The sequence below is a fragment of the Berghia stephanieae genome, chromosome 6, assembly GCF_034508935.2.
Source record: "Berghia stephanieae isolate SIO BIC M18660-M18661 chromosome 6, UCSD_Bste_1.3, whole genome shotgun sequence".
NCBI lineage: Eukaryota > Metazoa > Mollusca > Gastropoda > Nudibranchia > Aeolidiidae > Berghia > Berghia stephanieae.
The window spans coordinates 52,052,434-52,078,830 of NC_088365.1; the positions used below are offsets into that span (position 1 = coordinate 52,052,434).

A 26,397-nucleotide genomic window follows, 5' to 3' on the forward strand; every position below is an offset into this window, starting at 1 on the left:
GGTATGGAGAGGGTTAATGCTGATTTCTGTGTATTTTTTAATGTCAGTACATTAATCCATCTCTTTTTTTTTTTGCCATATCTATTGTACAATTTCGAAATATCTTGCATGGGTTTGAAACTAGGCGCTCAATTTTGCAGGTCTGGTCACCGAATGCAATTATGAATTTTGTTTACTATTCTTGGTAGTCCCAATAGCTCAGTTGGTAGAGCACTCGCTTCAGAATCAAAAGCACCGAGATCGACCCTAGGTGCAGTCGATATTTTATTTTCGCATTCAGCAGTGATTGGGTAGCTGGGTCTGTTAGATCTGGCGGAAAGTACTTTGCGATAGATTAGTGTCTTATCAAAAGGGTAGTAAGTAATTGCTATTGTCCATTTCACGCTATAGGAACCGGGATAAACTCCGCCACTGTGGGTCAAATGGCCCTGAAAGGACTAATAACATTACCTGTACTGTAATGGACAATATTTTGAATTGGTTTGAATTTATTTGGACGTCGGTTTGAGGGTATCTCAATATGATTCAATAGTCTGATGTCACGTCGGTCCACAACGAGCAGCTTGATTCTCAACAAAGAAAATCGGTACTTTCTAGTCTTCATGTTGGCTCGAACTTTTTTCTCATGTCATATGATCAGAATGTATAAAAGTCAAAACATGATCAGATTTATAATGTTTCTCACCTCTGGATACACATTTATGGAGAAATATTTCAAAAGAGCGCCCGCCATTGTTCCGATAGTTTAGATTCAGTTATTATGTTACTATGCGTCATTACGAGGGAAGTGACGTCACGTCTGTTGAACCCTATTACGACAAGGATACTTATAACAGATTATGTTATTAAACCTACAAATAAGTAACATACCAACAAATTCCACGTCAGAGTGTAGTCAATGTGAAATTCTAGTTATGAATCTTGAGTTCATGGTTTTCATAAATCATAGCGGGGTCTATATTATTTTGTAATGAACAAAAATGATTATAATATAATTTAACAGTTTCATAAGAGAACAAAATGCCAAACACCGAACGATTCAGGCTCAATACCCATCATCAGTCAACAACACCCCCCCCCCCTCCAATACCCATAAATACATTACGTAAAACCCCAGATTGACGTTTAAGGATTTATATAATATTAAGACCACAAGGCCATCGAAGAAAGAACAGATATTGGACGAGACAATAGAATAGAAAACAAGGCTGTCAGCACTGAAAAGCCCCAAACCTAAGGCTGTATCCACCAAACCATCATTTAATAGAAGCATAATAAACAAAAATGACTTTAAAACAAGAACAAAATACCAAGCGCCGAACGTTTCGGGTTCAAAACTCTTCTTCGGCCAACAACAACAACAGATAAAAAGGAGAAAAAAAAGCAATTAATAAAAACATAAATACATTATTTAAACACTCAGATAGACGACCGTGTGTCCGGGTTTTTAAGTAATGTATGCATGTTTTTATTGGGGTTTATTTTTTGTTTGACTGAAAAAGGGTTTTGAGACCAAAACGTTACGTATTTGTTTTTTTTTTTGTTCTTTTTTTTTTAAGCTGTTATATTTATTTTTGTTTATTACATTTTGCAGTCCACAATTTTTAGCAGCTTATGATCACTATAATAAAAATAAAAAAGTAAGTCACGAGGCCATCACCTATGCCACCACCTTTACTGTAAAACAATTTTTTAAAATATTCAGGAGGCCGACACCTATACCACCACCATTACAGGGTAAAAGATAACACACCCCTATCCCAGTTGGACCATTCTAGTTTGGTTCCGTCCTGCCATCTGAAATCCTTTTCCTTTTCTATGTCGGTGACTCATAACCATAAGGCATATCCTTTTCTATACGTTTTAGTGAGAGTGAGACATTATTATAGACCAAACAACTTTAAAAAACCGATTGAGATGGTATTATTATAGTTACCATCATCATCATCATCATCATCATCATTATAATCATCATCGTGATCATCATCATCATCATCATTATAATCATCATCATCGTGATCATCATCATCATCATCATCATCACCACCACCATCATCATCATCATCATCATCATCATCATCATCATCACCACCACCGCCATCATCATCATCATCATCATCGTCATCATCATCATCATCATTATCATTGACGTCGTCGTAATCAGATCGTAATATACAGTATGCTTTTTTATTGACAAAGTACCTGGCCGTTAACAGCGTTGTTTATGTCGGAAAAATTGTAATGTCGCTAAAAAGGCGTCATGTCTCGTTCTACATGTTACGTGTAGCTGTTGTTCAGGGACCCCTTGTAAAACGCTTTGAGCACGTTTAGTGGATATTGCGCTATATAAAAGCTCATTAAAAAAAAAAACACTCTGAATTGTTCTATAAAGCAAGAAGACATTTTCCTCTTTAACTCACTAAATAAGGCAAAGAAGTCACCGTGAAAAACAAACCATGAGTTTTTATGAAGAGCAAAATCTATTAATTATACTCAAAGCCCATTTCAATGGGTCGCAAACCAACAATATTTAGCTCACTCAACCCTAACACCGAGTACCTCTGTATTGGTCTGTGAGAAGTTGTATCCCATCATGACTTACATTTTTCAGAGACAATTTATATGTAAATTATTAAAACTACATTGCATGGTATTTATAGTTGAATAAAAATGTATACATTCCAATTTTTGTTTTAGATTGAGTAACTGAATATTTTTTTAATTTTGAAAAGTACCAAAATTCTCATGGAAAAGTTGTAGCACGGGATAGAGGCCTAGGGCTGAGTGTGTTAACATGGCGCTAGTAAAGCGCTGTTACTTTTTGTTTCCACAGAGACAACATTGTTCCTGGCCAGGTACTCATTTATATCCGAGTACGTCCTAGCCTATTGTTGTTTTTGTTGTTTTTAAGGGTTTTACGGCGCTTGCAACACATTTAGGTTATATCAGCGCCAGTAAAAAAGAAGAAAATGGGATAGTAAAAAGCTACAATTAAACCACCCAAGAGAAAGTAAGACCAAGGGGAATTGAGAACAAATAGGAATCAGATGTAGATTCCAAGAGCATACCACCAATGTACTTAGTTTGAAATCACCTACAAGTCTCATCCAGACACAAGCACAAAATCCAACAAAGAGACACACTCAAATGCTTACATTATACATTAAAAATAACAAATATAATGATACATAACAGAGAGATGATTTACAAGGAAAAAAAGATCATCTCCCAAAACAATAACTATGCATTTGACTGTTTCCCTCCCAGCTAGGATTCCGGCCAGTGCCAGGACAAAACCAAGTAATCTCATTCCGAGACAAAGACAGAAAGCATGTTGAAAAACAGATATAAGGGGATAGAAGACACAGTATGTACCTCCCTGCCCGCTATGGGAGGTCAGGATCCCCACCCAGGAACTCGAACTAGAGGCATACAGGTTATAAGACTTGAGCTTTTTTATATAGAGTAAAATTCACTAAACATGCTCAAAGTCAAAGTGCTTTAAAAAGGGTCCCTGACCAACAGCAACACGTACCATGTAGAACGAGACATGACATGACGCCCGTTAGGTGATATTACAATTTTTTTTCCGACAGAGACAATGGTGTTAAAGACCAGGTACTCATTTTACACCTGAGTACGGTGAGAGAATGTGAGCGAGGCTCGAACCCAGGACCTTTCGATCCGAAAGCGAATGATAAACCACAAGACCACATAGCTGCATGTTATGTTAAGGACTTTTATTGCAACATATCAAAATATAACTCCATTCATTTACTTCCTCAAGACTTTCCATTGTTTTGCAAGGGACCCAGGTACGGTCCGGGCAAAACTAAAGTAAATACCACGCAGACCATGGAATACACAAATAGCCGACGAAGGGTACTCGGCTCGAAATGTTGCTTGCTGTGTATTTGGTTCTTAATAGGGAAAAAAAGTTGTGATGCCACACCCTCTACTTTTCCGGTTCCAAAATCGTTGGAAGTGTCTATATAACCCGTCGTTCGGAGGACTAAATAAAGAATAGGTTACATATTGGATCGTAAGGTTGCATTACTAGTTTAGTGGCAGGATGTATAGCAGACCTGCCAAATTGAAAACTTCAAATTTAGTAATTTTTTTTGCCAATTTTTAGTAATCTGAAAAGGAAATTCGTAATTTCTGAAATTGTGTACGAACAACCAAAATATTATTTATTATTATTATCTTTATTATAGTAGAAGTAATAGTAGTAGTAGTAGTAGTAGTAGTAGTAGTAGTAGTAGTATAGTAGTAGTAGTAGTAGTAGTAGTAGTAGTAGTAGTAGTAGTAGTAGTAGTAGTAGTAGTAGTCGTTGTTGTTGTTGTTCTCCTTCTTCTTCTTCTTCTTCTTCTTCTTCTTCTTCTTCTCTTCTTCTTTTCTTCTTCTTCTTCTTCTTTCTTCTCTTCTTCTTTCTTCTTCTTCTTCTTCTTCTTCTTCTTCTTCTTCTTCTTCTTCTTCTTCTTCTTCTTCTTCTTTTTCTTCTCTTCTTCTTCTTTTCTTCTTCTTCTTCTTTCTTGTTCTTCTTCTTCTTCTTCTTCTTATTATTATTATTTAAGTATTACTACGAATTAAAAATTCGTAATTTTCCATAAAATTTCGTATTTGGCCCTGGAATTTGTCTAAAATTCGTAAAATTACGAAAGATTCGTAAGATTCGGCAGGTATGGTATAGGCAGATTCTAAGGATTACGAGACGTAAAAGAACGAGGATGGATGATCTTTATTGACGAACAGCGTGATATATTATTAAGACTAGAAAATAAGATGACATCACTCTGAAACCAGAGAATCATTTACCCAAGGTATATATTCAGTCCGAGGCAAGAGTGGTTTTACACTTCCAATGAGATTGGAACCAGTGTTTTTGACATCTCACGTTTGTTACCTATTGAATATTATACCCCTCGTCTCAAAACGGTATTATTATGTCGGAATGATTAAGATGCTGAAAATTGAATTTATAACCAGAAATATCCGACTTGCAATGAGTTTGTGTTTTATTGAGGAGACAGAATATCGTATCTTAGAATGCTAAATGTCAATAATTCAAATTTTTGAGCAGTTCAGATTTAATTTTTTTTTTTTTAGTATCTGGTTCATACCGTTTTGAGACAATGGGTCACACATATATAGTTTTTTTCTTTTGTTTTGTTTTTATCCTTTACTTTAACGCTATACTGCCTCGAACACACTCATAGAATTTGCTAATATGTCTGCCAAATTAGTCACTGAAGTAAAGGCGATTATTGACGTGCACTTAGTTGCAGGTTTGATAATAGACAATATTTTGCGTCATTTTTTGAGATTTCCATTAAAACAATGAGCCCATAAGAAATTGGGTTATCAGACTTGCAAATAAGTGCTCTTCGAATCGCATATATCTCATCTTCGATTATATTATTTGTCGTCATTTCGTTGTTTTTCATTGTTAGAAAAGTGAATGTGAAATCGGATACAGATAGATCAAAATTAAATGCACTTCTTTCATGTGCCATGATAAATTATGCTAAGAGAACATTGAATATGATTAGCGGCAATCTTATTTAAATCCTTCTTCGATGCGAAAACAGCTTATGATTAAAAAAAAATAATAACATGTTATTTTTTCCTCGGTCTGTGATCGATCGAGAGAAACACAACAGGAAGAAGAAGAAGAAGAAGAAGAAGAAGAAGAAGAAGAAGAAGAAGAAGAAGAAGAAGAAGAAGAAGAAGAAGAAGAAGAAGAAGAAGAAGAAGAAGAAGAAGAAGAAGAAGAAGGAGGAGGCGGAGGAGGAGGAGAAGAATATCCGGTAAAATATAATTTACTTGTCTCATGTGTTGTACAATACATTTAGTTTCACTACAAAGTACAAAAATATTATGTCTGTTATTTATTTGAAGAAATGGACCTGTGTACATGTATTTTGAGCTATTTATCACCGGTTTGTTAATCTTTCTTTTCATTATGCATTTCCATGTAAGTCGGGAGTCATCGTTGATTGACCTACTTCTTATAGTTTCATACTCTTCTACTGCTCATAAATTTTACAAATTCTGAATCCTCATATTTCAAGCTTTAAAATGATATATGACACTTATTTGTGGATAAAAGATGAAAATGGACAAAAATGGGCCTATCAAAGTAATTTCATATCTAGTCCGTTTTCCACCTTAAACAAATACACATACAAAATGTGTTTTTTTTCCCAGTGTAGCGCATGCACGACCACATCTCACAATATTATGGGTCCAGCCCACAGTTCAATACGCCCTTATGTCGTCACAATAACGCGTAAAGTAAACAATTTTATCGGGCCAGCCCACCGTTCAAATAAGATATCTAGACCGAAGGGCTAGAGCTCAGGTGGTCGCTGGTTCGGATAAGTAAGTAAATATGATATCTCAACGAATTCAGTGTTCTCTTCCATAATAACATCGTCGAGTATTTGGTGTGTCATTAAAATTTTATAAATGTACACACGTGCTTGATCATAGGTCTGTATCACCCCTTAATCCCTCCAGAAGGAAAAAAATATTACTCACTCCACCAAACAACCGCTGTCATCATCAACACCACCACATTTATCATCAGCTCCACTACCACCACAACCATCATCATCGTCATAATCATTATCATATCATCATCTGAAATTTTTAGGTTTTATTCATACAATGTCCTTGAAATTTGAAATAGAGGCAAGGCACGCCTGGTAGTGATGCTGTACATTTAGTTAAAATACTCACAACATCCGCCAGTCGGATATAACGTACGAACACACAACAGTTTTTCTTCAGATTTCCATTAAGGGTCCTGGATTCAAGCCTCGCTCAGCGCATAGTTGAGTCCTTGGAAAAAGCCATTTACTCACGTATTCTCACTGTACTCAGGTGTAAAATAAGTACCTGGTCGTTAACAGCGTTGTCTCTGTCCGGAAAAAAATTGTAAAATCGCTGAACACATGTCATATCCCATCCTACATGTTAATATAATAAGCATAGCTGCCAACCCGGTAATTCAATTAAGAGGGAGATTTGGAACAAAAATCAGGGAGATTACATTTTTACTGACCTGAAGTGAAGACGCGCTGCTAGTTCTTCAAAAGTCACATGATTACTCCTCGTGATGCACAACAATGAAATTTGTCGTTTAGACATTTTAAAAATCAACAAAGTCTTTAGGCAGTATAAAAGGCAAATACAAATTACTCCCAATTAGAAAGAAACCGTCCTCAGCAATTGAAACACGTTGTGGTCAGGAAATTTTGAAAATTGATGAAGACTTAAGGCAGGGCATAAGCAAAAGCAAATTATTCTCAATTGAAAAGATCGATACCACAATATATTCTTTTACAATCCTATAGAAGAGTAAAGGAAGGTGCCCCAAACGTAAACAAGGTCTAGAAGCACGTGGCAGACCACATGTTCCTGTCTTGACAGCTCACGTTCCAATGTAAATTATAGAAAAAAATAACCTTTAAAATTTGGCTGTTAGGTGGCAAAAGAAACACATATTCATAAATACTCGATCATGCATCAAATAATGTCTAGATATGGATATTTTATGGAACAAAAGGTAAAATTTTCTAAAATTTATCAAAAGTTACAGTCTATCTATTTTTAGACCAGAGCAAATTATTGCGCTGGTGTGAACAAAACGAGAATTATTCGGAGCCTGATTTTCATAATAATTTAGCCTTATATTATTATTTCTGCAACTGTTAGATTTTATGTAAACATATTTTCAATACTGAAAGTGTATTGCCTACAACTCGAACTACAAAATTGGGAGACCTATATTGTGCGTAAATTTTTCCGGTCCCTAACGGAAATCACTAGCAACTTGTTATTGTTTACGTTTGGGGCACCTAACTTTACTGCTCTATTGATTGTCTAGAGAACCAGCAACTCATCACACTCAATATTCAAATTGATAAATTTCCGGGAGATTTCTGGAGATACTAAAAAACTGCGGGAGAGCGGGAGATCGGTGATAAATACGGGAAACTCCCGCAATTTGCGGGAGGGTTGGCAACTATGAATAAGTGTTGCTGTTGACCAGGGAACCTTGTAAAGCACTTTGAGCACGTTTAATGGATATGGCGCTATATTACTAAAAAGGACACAATGGATACATTAATTAACTCACTCAATCATAGAGATTTTTGCTACTTTGTTTTTAATTGGAAAAAAAAGTATTAAAAATGAGCATGTATTATTTTATTCAACTACCATTAACATGCAAAAATTAAAAAAATTAGCTTTGATACTACACCTATAATTTGTCTCAGAAAAAATGTAATAAATAGGCATGGGGTAAAAGTAACCAGGGTAAACTACGGATATAGTCTGTGTTAGGGTTGAGTGAGTTAATGAATAATATTTTCTTCATTTTCATTTCTTATTCTTTTCCTTCCACACCCTGGTCTCTTGTTGACACTCTGATTGGTGTTATTTCTCTGCATCAAATATACAATACAGGAGTGGAGACATCTAAAACGGTTACCTATGTGATGACTTGACCAACCAGCCATGCGTCATCTCACCACTTGGTTCCTTTGACACTAGGTTAACCCTCTCCTTACCACCCAAAGGAAAATCGTCACATTCTTTACGATGCATCCAATAATTTTCTCATTCTGATTTCTTTTGCTATAGCTATAAAAACTTGACACTTTGTTACAGAGCTCATTTTTCTGAACAGGATACAGAATATAGGTCCTACTCGTTATGTTTGTTTGTTTGTTTGTAAGGGTTTTACGGCGCTTGCAACACATTAAGGTCATATCAGCGTCAGTAAAAAGGAAGAAAATGGGAAAGTAAAAAGTTCTAGAATTACAATTAAAGCACCCAAAGAAAAGGTAAGACAAAGGGGAATTGGTTCAAATAGGGCCAAGAGCAAACTATCAAAGTACTTCGTTTGAAATCACCTAAAAGTCTCATCCAGACACAAGCACAGGTCCCCACTAAGAGGAATACAATCAAATGTTTACAAATTATATATAACACGTAAACAAAAGATAATACAGTTCATAACAGAGAGATGATTTACAAGGAAAAAAACATCATCTCCCAAAACTAACTATACATTTGACTGTTTCCCTCTCAGCCAGGACATCCGACCAGGGCCAGGACAAAAACCAAGTAATCTCATTCCAAAGACAAAGACAGAAAGCCAATGGAAAACAGATATAGGGGGATAGAAGAGACAATAAGTACCTCGCTGCCCACTATGGGAGGTCAGGAACCCCACCCAGTCCTACTCGTTACTATCCGTTTGAAAAATCTATCTTTGTGATGGATGAGTATGAAGTTTCGGGTAGAATTCTGAAAATAGCTGGTAAGGAGAACGTTTTAAATTGAAGGATTAAATCAAACATTGGATGTTGTCTTAGAAGCTACTTCTGTTTAAAACTGATCTTCTTGTGCATTCAGACTCATCTCTATCATCGCATTGTCGCACGACGCAACAAAAAGCAGAATATTAAAATAATGTAATGTGGCTTTTTGGTATGTCGACTTATACAATGAATATCAAACACTTAGAGTCTAAGATTTTCACATGTCATAGATTGTTGAATTCAGAGAAAGATGTAGTTTTTCATGGTGTTCTTTATTTGTTGGTTATATATTTCTCAAATAAATTATGGCGGTTGCAAAAGTGGTGAAGTTATTTTGATGTTCAGTATATATTGCTGATTTGACCGTACATCCATATCTTAAGAATTCCTAGCTGACAAAACATTCAGCACCATCAACAATCACTGTGGAAGGGTCCATCAGGCGGTTTCTACGAAATAGCCATCGATCAAACAACCAAACTTGGAAAATTTCAAGCAAATATATTTTATTTACAAATACATATTACATAAATCATGAAATTTCAGCAGTTTTTTTTCATAAATTTGGCAATGAAAAACCCTATGGTGTCTCTATCCCATGGATCACAATCGGCCTGAGTTTTTGTTGGGTCAAACCTCAGTACTTTAGATCTGTCATTCTCAGATAAATTGCAGCTTGAAAGTCCCCCACTACTTGATTTAAATTGCTGAAAATATATAAGTAAAATAATTCAACTACATCCCATTTTTCCCTATAACGTGAAAATGACCATAAATATAAACAATACAGCAAATTAATATAAGACATGATTTGCAGCATGAATTCTTTTCATGAAAAAATTCAAGTTCATCTTCACTTTTGACCCCATCAAAGTATAATCACATTATATCCATACGCCCGATTTATAGCAAAGCTTTTTCCCTTTCATTTTTACACTTTTGAGTGTGCATTTACAATTTTTTAGATTCTTTGATCTTTTAAAATTTAACCTTCTCGCTCCACACAACCCTCATTCCAAGTGACACTCTCATGATCTATTGTCTCTCAATTCAGATAGATTTCTTAACTTTTGAAGTTTCATAATTCATCCTACAAATTTGAATGTTGTTTCAGTTGAGTTATCTCATCCTATCACTGCATTGCCACATCTAGAACATTCACAGAATATTTTCTAAACCAAACGAGGGAATATTTTAAGGCTATAAAATAATTGGGAGGCAAAATTAATTAATTAATTGCCCACCTTTTATTAATTTCTATTGCTCTATATCAATTCCTGCTTCCTCACAAAGTAGCATACTATTTCCTGCCCATCAATGATTTTGTTTATTCATCTTAACAACGCCACTACCACATTATCTCATTCGTCTGTAGTGTCTCATTCATCCTGTTTTGTTGATAAAGGGGAAACCCGGAACATCCATTTTATCTGTTTTCGTATATGAAATTGAAGCTTACATTCAATTTCATACTGTTATTATTAATTTAAAGAAAAATAACTCATCACTGATATTTTAGAGAGCTGCACATGGCAACATGCGCAAACAAAAATAGAGGATTTAATCTTTCAAATTGTATTCACATTGATGTGATACTTACAGCTTGTATCAATTCCATGTCTGGGCAGGTATTGAGAACATGGGCAACCTGGTCCTCATTTTCCTCCTTGGGTATTGTACAAGTACTGTAAACCAAGACCCCTCCAGGCCTCAATAGTTTAACAGCCTAAATTAAATAAAAGAAAAGAAAAGTAGTCCCTCTGAGAGATTAGGCCCCTGGAGCTGGAGTTTATCCATAGCGTGAAACTGACAATAGCTTTCTGCCAGATGCAATAGACCTAGCTACCCGATCACTGATGGGTGGACAGGGAAGTCGGAAAAATATCACGACTGCACAAGGGATCACTCTCAGTCCCTTTACGTGTGAAAGGAGTGCTCTCGAGACCCCCCCCCCTCCCAACTGCCTTGATAAATAATTCTGCTTGAAGCTGGAAAATGAGGAAAAGCAATGATGGAAGACATTTCAGCACCAATTTGATAACAGTCAACTGGTGGAGATGTTTTGGGTTTCCCAATTATCAAGGGACAAAATGATCATTAAGTAAGACAAACAACACAACACACTACCTTGTGTCTTATTTATTGATTGTAATGTCTATTGATACAGTGGAAACCTGAAATATCTGCACTATTCATGTCTGTTCATTAACTGCAGCGGAAATTTTACTCCATCGTTACTTTTCAGCAATATCATAAAATGAGATATATATATATATATATATATAAATATATATATATGGTATATATATATATATATATATATATATATATATATCATATATATGTGTGTATATATATATTGTGTGTATATATATATATATATATATATATATATATATATATATATATATATATATGTATATATATAATATTATATATATATATATATATAATATATGTGTGTTATATATATATATATATATATATATATATATATATATATATATATATATTATATATATATATATATAATATATATATATATAATATATTTTAATATATATATAATTATACATACTGTTAATACGACATTGTATTAACACTATTGTTATACGTATAATTAAAAAATAATATATATATTTATATTATATTTATTTAAATGTAATTATATATAATATATACATATATATTTATATATATACAACAATTATCACCCGTATGCACGACATGTATTAACACTTTGTTACCTCACATTCAAACTGAATTTTTCTAATAATGCTCCGCTAGTACACTCTCCATTAATTACACTTGATCCACTTGATGTACAACATACCTTCGCAGTAACTGAATCTCGCACCAAGACAACGCCTGGATAATGAAGATAAGGAGGAGTCATCAGAATGTGACACATCACCCCTGACAAACACTGAAAAACTTGACGTGGTGGACAAACTACGCCGCTTTGTACAAGAAGAGTTGATCTATCTATAATGGTGAGATTGGAGACAAGAGTTTATTAACAGCTTGCACAGCATAGAAAGCAATGAACGCTTCATGATAACAAATACTTACAAATGATAATGTCACATTTTGTTGTCCATAAAACTAAAAAAGAAAAAAATAACATATATATATATATATTTTTTTAAAATTAAGTCATTCATATATTTTTTGCAGAGACAATTGTTTCTATGCCACCCATGTCGCCATTATCGAGCACTCTTGTACCTACATATACCCACCAACACTCATATATATATATATATATATAGGGTGCGAGAAAAAGAATGGAAAAGTTTAGAAGCCTATAGCTTCCAGAGCAAGTTTGAAATTTTATGCAAAGATTTAACTGCTTGCAATACAATTTACAACTTGACAAAAAGTTTCATTGAAACTGCCAAGTATGAGTAAACTTGTTTACTTACCACCATTAATAACTTTCTTTGTAAAACAGGAAATGACGTGATCTGATTCAGATGCATTCGATTGGCCAAGCATGGTCGTTGACCCAAGGCACTGCATGGGGCATCTAATAGAATTCTGTCAAACCCTTCTGGCGTATAGGGAGGTGGTCCACTTGCCGCTGATTAAACAATAGTAATAATAATAATAATAATAATAATAATAATAATAATAATAATAATAATAATAATAATAATAATTATAATAATAATAATAATAATATAATAATAATAATAATAATAATAATAATAATAATAATAATAATAATAATAAATAATAATAATAATAATAATAATAATAATAATAATAATAATAATAATAATAATAATAATAATAATAATAATAATAATAATAATATAATATCAAAAAGAAGAAAATCAATTATGAAACCATTTGCCTAATTTTATGTTTCCAAACCAAATGTTCCAAATATTTGAAAATCTAAAAATTATCAACTTTTGGGAGATAAAAATTGTAGTCGCTATAGTTAACTTTGAAAATCAACAATTTTCCCTCCAAAAGATTAAATAACCCTTCACAATCAATAAGATTATGTAGTCTGGCATCAAATTTCATTTTCAATAAGTTTAATGACTTAGACATGCCCATGAAGTTCTGGAATCTGAGTCAAAAATTCGTAATAGGAGTCAATACTCTGAAGTCACATCTGCCCAGCAACGAGCAGCTTGGTTCTAAACAACAAAAATGGGTACTTTTTATTCTTTATGCTGGCTAGAACTTTTTCACATGTCATGTTATCAGAATGTATAAAAGTCAAAACATCAGATTTATGTTTTTCTCCCCTGGATACTCCTTTATGCTCGTTGGAGAAGTATTTCTTAAGGTTCCAATAGTTTAGAACCAGTTACTAAGTTACTATGCGTCATTACGAGGGAAATGACATCACGACTGTTGAACCGTATTCTACAAAGTTTTCGTAATAATAGGCAGGTCTGAGTTTCTTGTTGTTAAGGGTTTACAGTGTACTTATAAAACTTGAGGTAATTTCAGCAGCAGTATAAAAAAAAAAAAAGTAGTCCTTATGAGCCTATAGGCTCATGGACCCAGAGTTTATCCCTGTTTCTATAGCGTGAAACAGATAATAGCAATAATAGCTTGCTACCCTTTGGATAGGATGCTAGTCTATTGCAAAGTACCTTCTGCTAAATCTTAATGATCTTAATTACCCAATCACTGCTGGCTGGACAGAAGGGTAAAAAAAAAAATCTGGACTGTACCCAGGATCACACTTGAATGTGAAGCGATTGCTTTACCAACTGAGCTATCGGGATCTCCAACCACATCAGTATAAAACCACAGAAAAGGATAATGTCCAACAGAGAACAGAAATATTGGACTAAATTATCTCAAATCTCTCGTTAAAGTTCACAATTAACCAGTAGATTTTTGACCAATCAAAACATGGCATTTGTGACACACCCTCACACGTGCTCGGACAAACATAGTTGGTTGTTTATAAATAGTAACATGAGTGGAATTGACCTCTCTCTGATCATTGTTATTGTTTTTATACAGGCCAAATGGGTGACTAGTTATCACACGATTTTCTCGATCAGATTATGAACGTTTAAATCCACATATAGTTCTGTGTGCAAGTTCGATTGATCAAGGGGTAGATCAGTGGGTATTCTACTTAAATACATACCATCGACAGTAAAACCCGTGTAGTTTGCTGTGTCAACCAATCACTGTCATTAATTACATTATGACGATTGTCCAAGAGGCGTGGTTATCTACCTGTCTATCCTTCATGTACTCTCAGATCATCATACTCTTTATAATCTTTCCCTTAAAACTATGATTTTCAATCACTCTATTACTTATGCTGCCTTAAGCATTTGGAACTGTGTATTTTTTCAAACAAAAAGATCTGGCTCTTTTTCCTCTTTCAAGAAAAAATTGAAAACAGCTTTTTGAACAGGTCTATAATATCTAGAATTAAAAGGGAAACAATGCAATTATCATCAAGTGTACAATGGATGTATATGTGTATGTTGTGAGTGTGTGTGTTTGTGTGTGAGTCAACTCTAACTCTAAGTGCCGACGAGGATTTTATCAATTTGGATGTGGGTGCTATATGAATTATTATTTATTATGTTATGATATTATTAATGAATGAAAGAATGGTATGTTGTCATTTTTAAACAGGGTGGCCAGGGAAATCTCTCATCAAAATTTCCTACCTTGGTCTGAAATTTCCTACCATCATAAACCTATCTAAATAACGTACTCTGAAACTTACCTTTATCCCGTCTTGCGTTTGATCGATACAAGTTTAATGATGTTTTGCCCTGCTGCAGAATCCACTCAATAGTGTTTTTGTTTTTCATGTTCATTAAAATCAGACATCTCGACACACACTATATATCAGTAAAATCTTGAAATTAATCAATTAATTAGGCCTATTTACACAGTTTTTTTCATTGTCAGTCAAACCCCTCACCATCCTCACAACCTATCTACATATGTACAAATGTCACCCACCATCTACAATAACTTCAGTTCCTCCTCTTTCTCAACAATAAGAGAGGATAGTTCTTTCATATTGTCTTTTTTGTCCTTGCTTCCCTTCTCAATGCATTGCTCTGAACGATCATGTCATGGTCACTTTGGCACCAGCACCCTCTGCTCTCTCATTAAGGGTATCTGCTTTCTCAACCAGCATCTCCATGTCAAGTTCCATCTTCCTTCTCTTACTGACCAGGTCCTTAATCTCATCATTCTTCCTCTTCCTCTTCAACTTCTCCTCTGACATTTCAGCCTCCTTCTTCAATTCCATTGCCTCACTGTACCTCTGCCACGCTCTACTACAAGACAACAACATCTCCTTGCTAATCACAATCTCAGCTATGTTCTTATTGTGAACAAACTGGCACAGTAGCCGTCTTGCAATGAGAGTCTCCTCTAACAGATTTTCAACTGTTACCTCTTTATTAATAGAGAAGCCTCGTTCCACCTCCGCATTGCCATGACTTAATACCAACACCATCTTCAGTATCTTCCCTAGAGCTGGTACACTTTCCAGACATCCATGCAGAGTAAAATAACTGTCCAGGCGGTCACTTGCAGAGAATGGATGCCTGGAAACTGCCTCCTTAAAGGTTGAAAATTGAAGAAGTGATTGATCAACTTCTTCAGGTGTAATCCAACCACAGAGCTTAAGGTGATTGGCAGTTGCCTTCAGAAGATCCTTGGCCTTTGTACTGTTGCCGACAATGAGAGCTGGGTCAAAGCAAGCAACATTCTTGGTGAAACGGAAGTTTAGAGGACTCTTTTCAACAATTTTTTTAAATGCAGGCCTTAATTAATTTTTGGAATGACAGCCTGAAGTCCATAAGATTTAATTCCGATAATTTCCTTTTCTCAGCTGTCAAAATCTTCTCAGCATGACAGCCTACTTCGATTTTTCCATATGGCTTGAACAACTGAGTGTCCACATTTGCAGGAGCCACAATTTCGTCCATTCCATCTACATCTTTTAAAATCAAGCTGTACAGCTGTTTAACAACAGCACTGATTTCCTTTGCAAAGAAGGGAACAAGGGGTTCGTCACGCTGGAACTTCAAAAGGAAGGGCCTTAAAATTTTACATATAAAAACAAAGCTGTGTAGCTTGGCAAGGATCAATTTATCCCCTTGGATATCCAACAAAACTTTGAAAGTCTTGCACATGGGCTCACCTTTTTTTACTTTGGTCACATAATCCATGACGAAAGGCCAGATTACAATGGCTCTCTATGCAGCAGGAATATTTTCCAGCCATCGATGGCCACAAAACTTCAGTGGTAGCATCTTACTGCCAGTGTGTACCAAGAAATCCTCACGTCTTGCAGGAGAGTCTTGAAATAAATAATACAAAGATCTTAATAAAGTGTCAATCTCCCATCCAGATTCTTTGAGTCCAGCTTTGATGCTGTTGTGAAGTACATGGAGTGGACAAGATCCAATGTTCAACAGAGACTTTCCTCCTTCCTCGGTCATTGAAGATGAAACATCTTTAAAAACCTTCCAGTTGACATTGGGGCCGTCCATTGAGAGCTGCAGCAAGTTATCATTATTAATGTTTGAGATTGTTTCTTTCAGTTTTGAAACAATATGGGCTGCTGTGGCGTGTCCAAGGAAATAAGAATCAATATACTTTGTTTTCACAGTTCCATCGACATCTATGAAACGGACATGAACATCTAATTGTTTTTTCTGCATGTCAGGGTTCATGCTTTCATCAAACATAATGACGTAGTTGTCGACACTTTTAATCGTAGATAATATCTGACTTCTGATAGCAGGGGCAATTCCAAAAGTTGACAGATAACCAAGCTTGGTGCGCGAACACTTAAATTTCTCAGCAACAGGGTGGCCAGCAAACATAACTTTAAATAAAGGGCCCATGTCTACAGAACTGCGAGCACTACTGTGACTAGAAATTACATGAAGGGTCCACAGAATCTCAGCTTTAAGTACATCATTGTCTGAGACTTTCAAAGTTGATTGAATAGCTGACGAGGAAGTTGTAACAGTAGCATTAATGTTAGCTTGTGAGGTAGATTGTTGAGTATTTGATTTGGATGATGTAGTGAAGTTTAAAATTGACCTGGAGTTAGAAACAGAATCACGTGATTTATAATGTTTTTGAGAGGACATATGACTGTTCAATGCCTTAATTCCTGATGTTCCGATTAAAAAACTGTGTTTACAAAATTTGCAGGAAAATTTATTCTTGTCATTGGGAACAGCAACAAGCCATTGTGAAAATCTGCTGTCACTGAGCCAATCTGGATTAAATTGACACTTCCCCATTGTCTTAGTTCTTTGACTTATCTATCAATCTGGATGAAGTTCACTTATTTCCGACTGAAGACGAACGCGAATGATACTGATACAATCCACCAAATAGTTACATTAAATTCTATCCCATAATAATAATAGAGGATCAACAATAAAAATAAGGGTAAAATATTGTAATTCAGTCAATTTCCAAACGAAATCCAAATAGAATTAACACGAAAAGTAGTCAGAGAGAGCAAGAAAAAATGAAATGGTAATGGTAGTTTTATGACTTATCTATCAATCTGGATGAGGCTCACTTATTTCCGACTGAAGATGAATACGAATGATACAGTCCACCAAATTAATTGTTATCCTATAATAGTGAAGCAACAATAAAAAATAAGGGCAGAATATTCTAATTCAATCAATTTTCAAACGAAATCCAAATACAATTCACACTGATGCTCAGTCACACAAAAAAAACAGACTGGATTTGAAATCGACGTGCATAAATGTACAGAATGAAATGAAATGGAATTTGATTTAGGCACTCTGGTGAGGATAGGCTATCAAGGTAGGGCTATTAATCGATAACGAAAAAAGAATACGATACCTACCTATGCGATGCAGATTTTCTGTAAACGGTTCCGTGTAAACTCTTAGTAAGGAAGTACACAAGTATCGAGTACACAGTTACGGTGATTAAAACCGATACTATCGCACTAGATCGCGCAATATAGCAGTGCACACTTCCGCTTCGTACGCAATGAAAGTAAATTTTCGCATTTTTAATTTTTTTTTTTTTTTTTTTTTTTTTTTAATTTTTGATTTTTTTTTTTTTTTTTTTTTTTAAAGAAAATTTCAGACCATCCAGTACCGCTTCCGACCAATTTCCGACATATCCGACCCAATTTCAAATTTCCGACCAATTTCCGACTTCCCTGGCCACCCTGTTAAAACATGGTAAAAAGACAAACATAAAACAAAAAATTTAAAAAAAAAAAAAACAATAACAAAAACCTATGAGAAAAAAAAAACAACAAACAAACTGAATTTACTTTCATTATCGCAGACTGACTTGGTAGAATCAAAAACATAAGATTCAATGATGTTGAATTTCGGACCCATCTGTCTTATCATCTTTTGCATTCTGATTACTCTATCTCCACTCTTCTCCAATGCAACCACACGTCCCTACATAAATAAATAAGTCATTTCTTATAAATAACATATAATAAAGCACTGGACAACACAAAGGAAATTAAATAAATTTGAGTGCCCTCAACATATGTCCAAGATTTGAGAGTTTTTGCCATTTTCCGGATTACAGTTTTTTTTTGTTCTTAAGATTTTACGGCGCTTGCAACACATTTAGGTCATATCAGCACCAGTAAAAAAGAAGAAAATAGGATAGTCAAATGGCTTAAGCTACTTAAAACACAAATTGTTGAAATGTAGATAAAAATCTTGTATAGTGTATGAAAATCTTCCAAAAGTACGAGAGAAACCGAATAAAAATAGTCAAATATTACAAATTGATTAAAAAGTTTAAAAAATAACACAATTTAGGAGGAAAAAATATACAATCGTAGGGAGATAAGAAAAAAACATACACATAAGTATTTTGGTTTAAATTAGAAAATGCTATTCATGTTAGCATAATGGTAAATGATAGGCAAAAGGCAAAAAAATTCTAAAATCGGGCTTCAACCAAAGCTGCCTGGATTTAAGTAGAATAAGTTATCCATTGGGCCAGCCTATACGGCTATGTGGTCTTGTGGTATGACACTCACTTTCAGATCGGAAGGTCCTGGGTTCCAGCCTCGCTCGGTGCATAGTTGAGTCCTGGGAAAAGGTTCTTTACTCACATTCTCTAACCGTACTCAGGTGTAAAATGAGTACCTGACCTAACCATTAACAGCGTTGTCTCTGTTCAAAAAACTGTAATATCGCATAACAGGCATCATGTCCCGTCCTAAATGTTAAGTGTTGCTGTTGGACAGGGAGCCCTTGTAAAGCGCTTTGAGCACGTTTAGTGGATATTGCGCTATACAAAAAGCTCAATTTCTTCTTTCTTTCTTTCCTATACACTACAACAATAGAAAATAATTAATACCTGTCCATTCATCAAAGAAGCAATGTGCGTAGTTTTTCCACCGGGTGCAGCACACATGTCTAGGATGGTTTCTCCAGGTTGAGGGTCCAACAAATGACCACATATGATTGATGGCAGGTTTTGTGGGAAGAAGTTGACGACATCGAGGTCAGACAAAGATGGGGCCTGACAAAGGGGCTCAGTCATTAAAATTCCTATTCCACTGCTGTGAAATTAATTTGTAAAAATAAAATAATAATAATAATAACAGTCTGTAAGAACAAACTGAATTTTAAGGAAAGACAAATTTTTATTTAAAAGCTGAATTAAGGGATGCCACCAAATAATTATTAAAAAGTCTGAACATGAAGCTGATTTATAGGGAATGAGATTGGCGGAAGAGTAGCGTCCCTTGATTGGCCGTCACCTTACAGAGAGAATGTCAAAATGGTTTTGCGCATGCGTCTCTCTCGTCCTCGCTTTCGGTGAAGTGTCTCATGCTGCACAACCAACATGACGTTCTCTCTCTAATAACTTTTCCACTCGTGACTTCCAATCAAGGGACGCTACTCTTCCGCTAATCTCATTCCCTATAACACTAACACTTTATAAACATCGAGTAATTCACTGGCACAGCAAATGTTATATTTATCTTATTATCCAGCAATACAAACTTGAAATTTGTCCTGCAGGACACATCCACATATGAGGGTACCATATGTAAACAAAATGTCAGCAACCTTTCTTTTACATGCTAATGTGTCTCGAACCTTTGTGCTTCTGACGCATTGAATAAATCCTGTCTGGAGACGTGTGAGACCCCATTTCCAATGTGATGTTTGGTGCCCTGATACGCTGAACTGACAGTGCCTTTGAGACATTTCCCATCCAGATCAGCATATACTGATACTTTGTCTCCTTTCATCATACCTAATAGGTAAAAAAAAATATGTTAAAACTATTAATAATAATACTAATATAATAATAATAATAATAATAATAATAATAATAAAATAATAATAATAATAATAAAATAATTAATTATAAAAGTTTTATATTGGTTCGAATTTCTCCCTCATTTTTCTGGGGGGTTTTTTCTCTCCTTTTTTTGCCTTGATTATTTAGTTTCTGAGCAATAATTTTATATTATTTTTTTTTCTCTGATTATTTACGTATTTATTTATTTATTCATAATCATTCATTAATTAATTTAATCAATTGTACTATTTTGATACCTCTGATCATATTTTCTGTTTCTGAGTGAGATATTCAGAAAAAAAGATTTAAAAGAAAAAACGGGGGGAGGGATGTTTATCATTTGCAACATCCTGTAGAAAGAAATAATAACAAGTGGCGCAGACCAGAATCGAACCCATAGTTCCAATATCAAGCCGTCTGAGACAGAAATCTTACCCAATCGGCCACACCATCCACTTGAATGACGACGCATAAAATATATACATAGTAAGCAACTATCTCTCGACTGATTAATTATCTTTACATATTTCTATCTAAATGGTCCTTCAGAGCCATTCAGCCCATGGAGCCGGAATTTACACTGATTTCTATAGCGTGAAACAGGCAATAGCAATTGCTTTATATCCTTTGGATAGGATGCTAGTCTATCGCAAAGTCCGCCAATCTAACAGACACAGCTACACATTCACTGCTGGGAGGACAGGGAGGGGAGGGGGCGGGGGCAGAAAAAAAAAAAAAATCTCGACTGCACCCAGGATCGATGTCAGTCCCTTTGCATGTGAAGTGAGTGCTCTACTGACTGAGCTTTCGGGATCCCCAGATTATGAGTTAAGTGGACTGTAGGATGTACCATTAAGCACGAAAGGTCAATTTATTTTTCAACAAAATATTTTCCTTACCATGTGGGGCACCAATAATTCCCTGTTTGAAGATGTTTGCACCCCGCAAAACAGCCATTGCACAACTCGTGTCCACAATGATCTCTTTATTTACCTAAAAATGATGAGGACATAAAAGTAAATGATTAAAAATTGAAACTTACACAAATTGAATTTTGATTCATCTTTATACATTAATATATATATATATATTTAATATATATATATATATATATATAATATATATATATAATATATATATATATATATATATATATATATATATATATATATATATTATATATATATATATATATATATATATATATATAAATTCCCTGTTTTGATCCCAACACAAAAATCTCAAACACTATCGGAGGCTAACACTGAAATCTCGAACCTAATGGATCCTAACTTTCACATTAGTTGATAGAATTATGTTGTCCAATGTTTATATTGAATGGAAAAAAGACCGTCATTGCGCTCCATGTGGCCTTAAATGTATTAGTTAATGGAGAGTTAGCTAGCTGACAGATTGCCATGGCATTTCCTCATGCCACAGAAGTCGACCGACTAGTAAATGCTTGTGCAATGCAAAGCACCAGGTAAGCTAGACTTTGTCGTGCTTTGTCTCACCGATTAAAGATGTCATTGTCAACTGGCCCAGGGGGAAGTGGGGGTGGGGGGGATTATCGTCCATTGACCTTTATGGAAGGTGCAAAATAGGCTTGGAAGAAAAGATGGTACTTGTTTGTGGTTTGGGGGGGGGGGGGGGGGGGAGTGCGAAGGGCAAACTTTATTGGTCTGACAAAACACTTCAAAATCAGTATGCTAATTACATGATTTCAATCATGGATAAATCATTTACAGAAATAGATGGAAACGGATAATAGTAGGAAGAAAATAAGGAGACTGTCGAATACAAAATCATCTGATGCAAGCTTAACAGTAGTGAAAAATAAATGGCATTGAAACTATCACAGCTAAAGTCGAGATGAAATGTATACTGAAAATCGAACATAAGTCAAGATTAGAAGAATCTACGAAATTATAACTTTTTATGGTTCACAAAATTTCATTAATTATTTTTAATTAATTAGTATACCAATCTCACTAGAATGATATACTTTAACTTTAAACTAAAAATTGAGTTTCCAAAGTTTTGTTTCGTCCTGAAATAATATTGCATTGAGGGTATGGATCACAAATCAATAAATGACAACCTTGGGTGGATGGAATGGACCTCTATTCTTGACAATGATGCAGTCTTTTACAGCGGGATGGACAAAATGTTCAAAGTCATGCCATTGTAAATCTTTGCATTGCTGGAAATAAATAAAAATAGCAAACTTTTAGAAGGATGGTTTAAGGAAAAAAAATTAAAAATATGAATATCAACTGTATTCCTAACCTCCTCATCTTTTTAAAAGCAAATACAAACTCCATACAAGTTATTTATAATAATATTTATTTTTACACCAGGTTGACAAACATTTCAAGGTAAAAAAAATCCAATGTGGCAACATGTTTACTAGTAAAATGACCCTAATCAGAGGCACCATGTACTAGTTTATTTTGAAAAAAAATTAAGTTGGCTATTCAAAATTATTACTTCTCATTCACCATATAATTGTAAATTTCACACGAGCATTGGTTTACGTTTACTGGTTGGTGACAGGGGAGAAACAAAAAAAATAAAAACAACTCTCGAGTCAAAAATTAAACAATTAAAATATTTCTTAGAGTAGTTTCAACAAAATATATGATAAATGAGATAATTTTCAAAGGTGTATGCACTGTATGTTGATTGAAGAACCCAGGACTCGTACTTTAACATTAATATAAAAAGGATATTCATGTCCATAAACTGACAGTCATAGTAACAAGAGGTCACCAAACCTTGGGAGTCGAATTAAAACTCTTCTTGTTATTATTATTATCATTATTGATGTTGCTGTTCCTTCAGTTGCTATCCTAAAAAATGATTTTAAAAAACATAAATATTTGCCAACTGAAACCTCGTTGAGCTCCTGTTTTAGCTTCTTCAAGAGTCCACCAGCATCCTCAGGATTGATTCTCAAAGTTGTGAAGAGAGGAGATGTAGTCAAAACTGTCAGTAATTCATCAAAATGTTCACACTCCTGTAAAGTTGAAAATACAAGACAAAATGGCAAATATTCAGTAAATTCATTCTCGTCATTACAGTTAGATTTTTTCATTATTCCATGGCCAGATTAGAAATAATAAAAATTATCAACAAGGGATATGTCATGTTATACTGTCCCTCCAGGAAAATGCCACTTCCCCCCAAATTATGTCACAAAGATACCCCCCAAAAAATGAAATTATGCCACAAATTAATACAGAAACGATGAATTATGCGTTCAAAATATGCGAAGATTTGTTGTGATATTGGTGCATTTTGTACCTATTCATAGACGTTTTGAACGAAAGAGCAATATTAAATTATCAAAATTACAATAAACAAGCAAACAATACACAAATTAAAAAGCAAGAAGAAGGAGAAGAAAAACAAGACTACAACAACAGAGATCTCAACTCAAAACATCGAAAGCCACTAAAAATGTTCTCAATCGACATCTAAATACCTAATAAGGAAAAAAAAAATAATGCACATTTAAATATGAAACAATTATTATTATTAATGATAAAAACTGTTCGGTATCATTATTTTATCAATTATTAAAATTTATAAAGAAACCTAATTAAAAAAACCAAAACCCAATTCTCTTTTACCTCATAATGTCATCAGGCCTACCTTTTTATTAAAAAGTCTTTATCATTATTAATGTAATGTGTGACAAATGAAATTCCACAAAGTTAAAGGGAAAAATATATACATCTGTTGTAAGAATAGCAATGTTTTATGGATTAGAGACAGCATCTACGACAAAGAAACAAGATAAAGAAGATGTTGAGATATAACTTGGCTGGACAAGAAAAGATAAAGTGAGAAATGAACGAATTCGAAGGTAGACTGGAGTGAAGAATGTATCAATAAAGTTAAAGATGAGAGGAGACAGATTGAAATGGTTCAATCATGTCAAGAGATGAGAGAGGGATTATGTGGGAAAGAAAGTAATGGATATACAACTAGCGGGAAAGGGAAAAAAGGGATGCCTGAAATGAAAAATAGATGGATGGAAAGGGTAAAGGACGATATAATGTATGAAAGAACTGGGCCTGGAGGAAGATGATGCTATGAACAGAGATGAATGGAGATGTGGCATTCATTATGGCAACCCTGCAAAATGCAGGATAAGCTGAAATAAGATTAATTTGGATCACTAAAATGGGACGTTTAAAAATGATAAATGGCAACATTTTTAAAAATCGGGCTAAACTCAACCTATGGTTGCTAGAAAGAATTCAGGTAACAAAAAAGAAAAAAAGGCTAATTTTTAGCATTGGAACCAGTCATCTGACTATCCTATCATGGTCTCTGAGTGAATAAAGCAAAATTGCGGCAGGACCTCACCCCTTTACCAATGCCCAAAGCAAAATGGTGGCAAGGACCTCCTTCCTCCTCCTTCGGATTGGAAGGTCCTGGGTTCGAGCCTCGTTCGGCGCATAGTCCTTGGAGAAGGCTCTTTAATCACATTCTCTCACTGAACTCAAGTGTAAAATGAGTACCTGGTCGTTAATAGCAGTGTCGCTGTTCGAAAAAATTGTAACATGGACTAACAGGCATCACTTCCCGTCCTAAATGATATATGTTAAACGGAGTGTCTACGTACACGGTAACTTTAGGCAGTTTAGTGAGAGCAGCAGTGGGAGTCAAATTGTGACCCAACTCGCCCATAAGAAAGTTGTGACTGGAAATTGCTGTTCGCTTTTACTAAAATTTTTAGGAGGGTTCAATTAAAGATGCATAACTTCGTTATAAAGAGGAATATCGCAGATATTTTGGTATCATTATTTTCGTTACTAACCGGGCACCTAGCCTCAGGATCTACATACATACACAGTAACCTTGAATCTCGCCTTTAATGATGGTTTAAATTGTATTTGTTTGATGTTTTAAAAATAATACATGCACACACACACATACAGAGCGATGTCCATCCATTGCTTGTGTCTTGTAGCAGCAAACCAGTTACCGGAGCTACCGTGTTCGTAGATCCTGAGGCTAGGTGCCCGGTTAGGTTACCGTGTGGTGACCGTAAACACTGCCACAATGTTAAATTTGCTGTTGGCCAGGGACCCCTTGTAAAACTAAAACGCTTTGAACACATTTAGTGGATATTGCGCTTATATAAAAGCTCGATTTTTACTTTACCAAAATTTGACAAATTTGGATTCCGACAAATTTAATGCTATCTAACAATAACCGCCACAGAGACGGGTCTGGGCCTGGGTACGGTACTGTGAAACTGTGACAGATAATCACAGTGATTATATAATCAAAAGTTGATTGCAGTCAACTTGGTTAGTTTATCTGTCTAATGTCACTTGCATAAAGAACTCACGGCAGGGAATGAGTGTTTCAAATAATCCTCAATGCCAGTGTTAAGTAAAATTCGACGGGAGCTCATATTCCTGTGGCAAACTATTGGTACAGAAAGTCAGAAAGTAAGAAAGGAACTTCTTCTTCTTCTAGGTTCCATGCCTGGTCCAGGCTTCGGATACTGCATGAATTATCTCTCTCCATTCCTCCCTGTCTCTTGCTTTTTCAAACAGCTCTTGGATTGTTAGGTTGGTGAAGCCCTTCAATTGGTCTATGAGTGTTTTTCTTTGTCTCCCCCGGGCGTGTTTACCAGGTATTTTTCCACAACTTGCCAGGTATTCATTCTTATCTTTCCTTACTATGTGTCCGAAAAAGGATAGTTGTCGATCCA

At 34.9% G+C, this 26,397-nt stretch overlaps 1 protein-coding gene across 1 annotated transcript; it reads right to left on the reverse strand.

Moving 5' to 3' along the window:
- Positions 1-9,761: 9,761 nt before the first annotated feature.
- LOC144975236 (tRNA (cytosine(72)-C(5))-methyltransferase NSUN6-like) lies at positions 9,762-26,145 on the reverse strand. The gene is made up of 10 exons (XM_078919132.1): positions 26,029-26,145; positions 23,557-23,679; positions 22,762-22,863; positions 21,560-21,653; positions 20,453-20,612; positions 19,704-19,908; positions 18,646-18,781; positions 12,764-12,921; positions 10,939-11,064; positions 9,762-10,045 (listed from the first exon to the last, which is right to left on the reverse strand). The coding sequence occupies exons 1-10, from the start codon at positions 26,092-26,094 to the stop codon at positions 9,881-9,883; spliced, it is 1,335 nt and encodes a 444-aa protein (XP_078775258.1). The 5' UTR covers positions 26,095-26,145; the 3' UTR covers positions 9,762-9,880.
- Between the last annotated feature and the right edge of the window lie 252 nt (positions 26,146-26,397).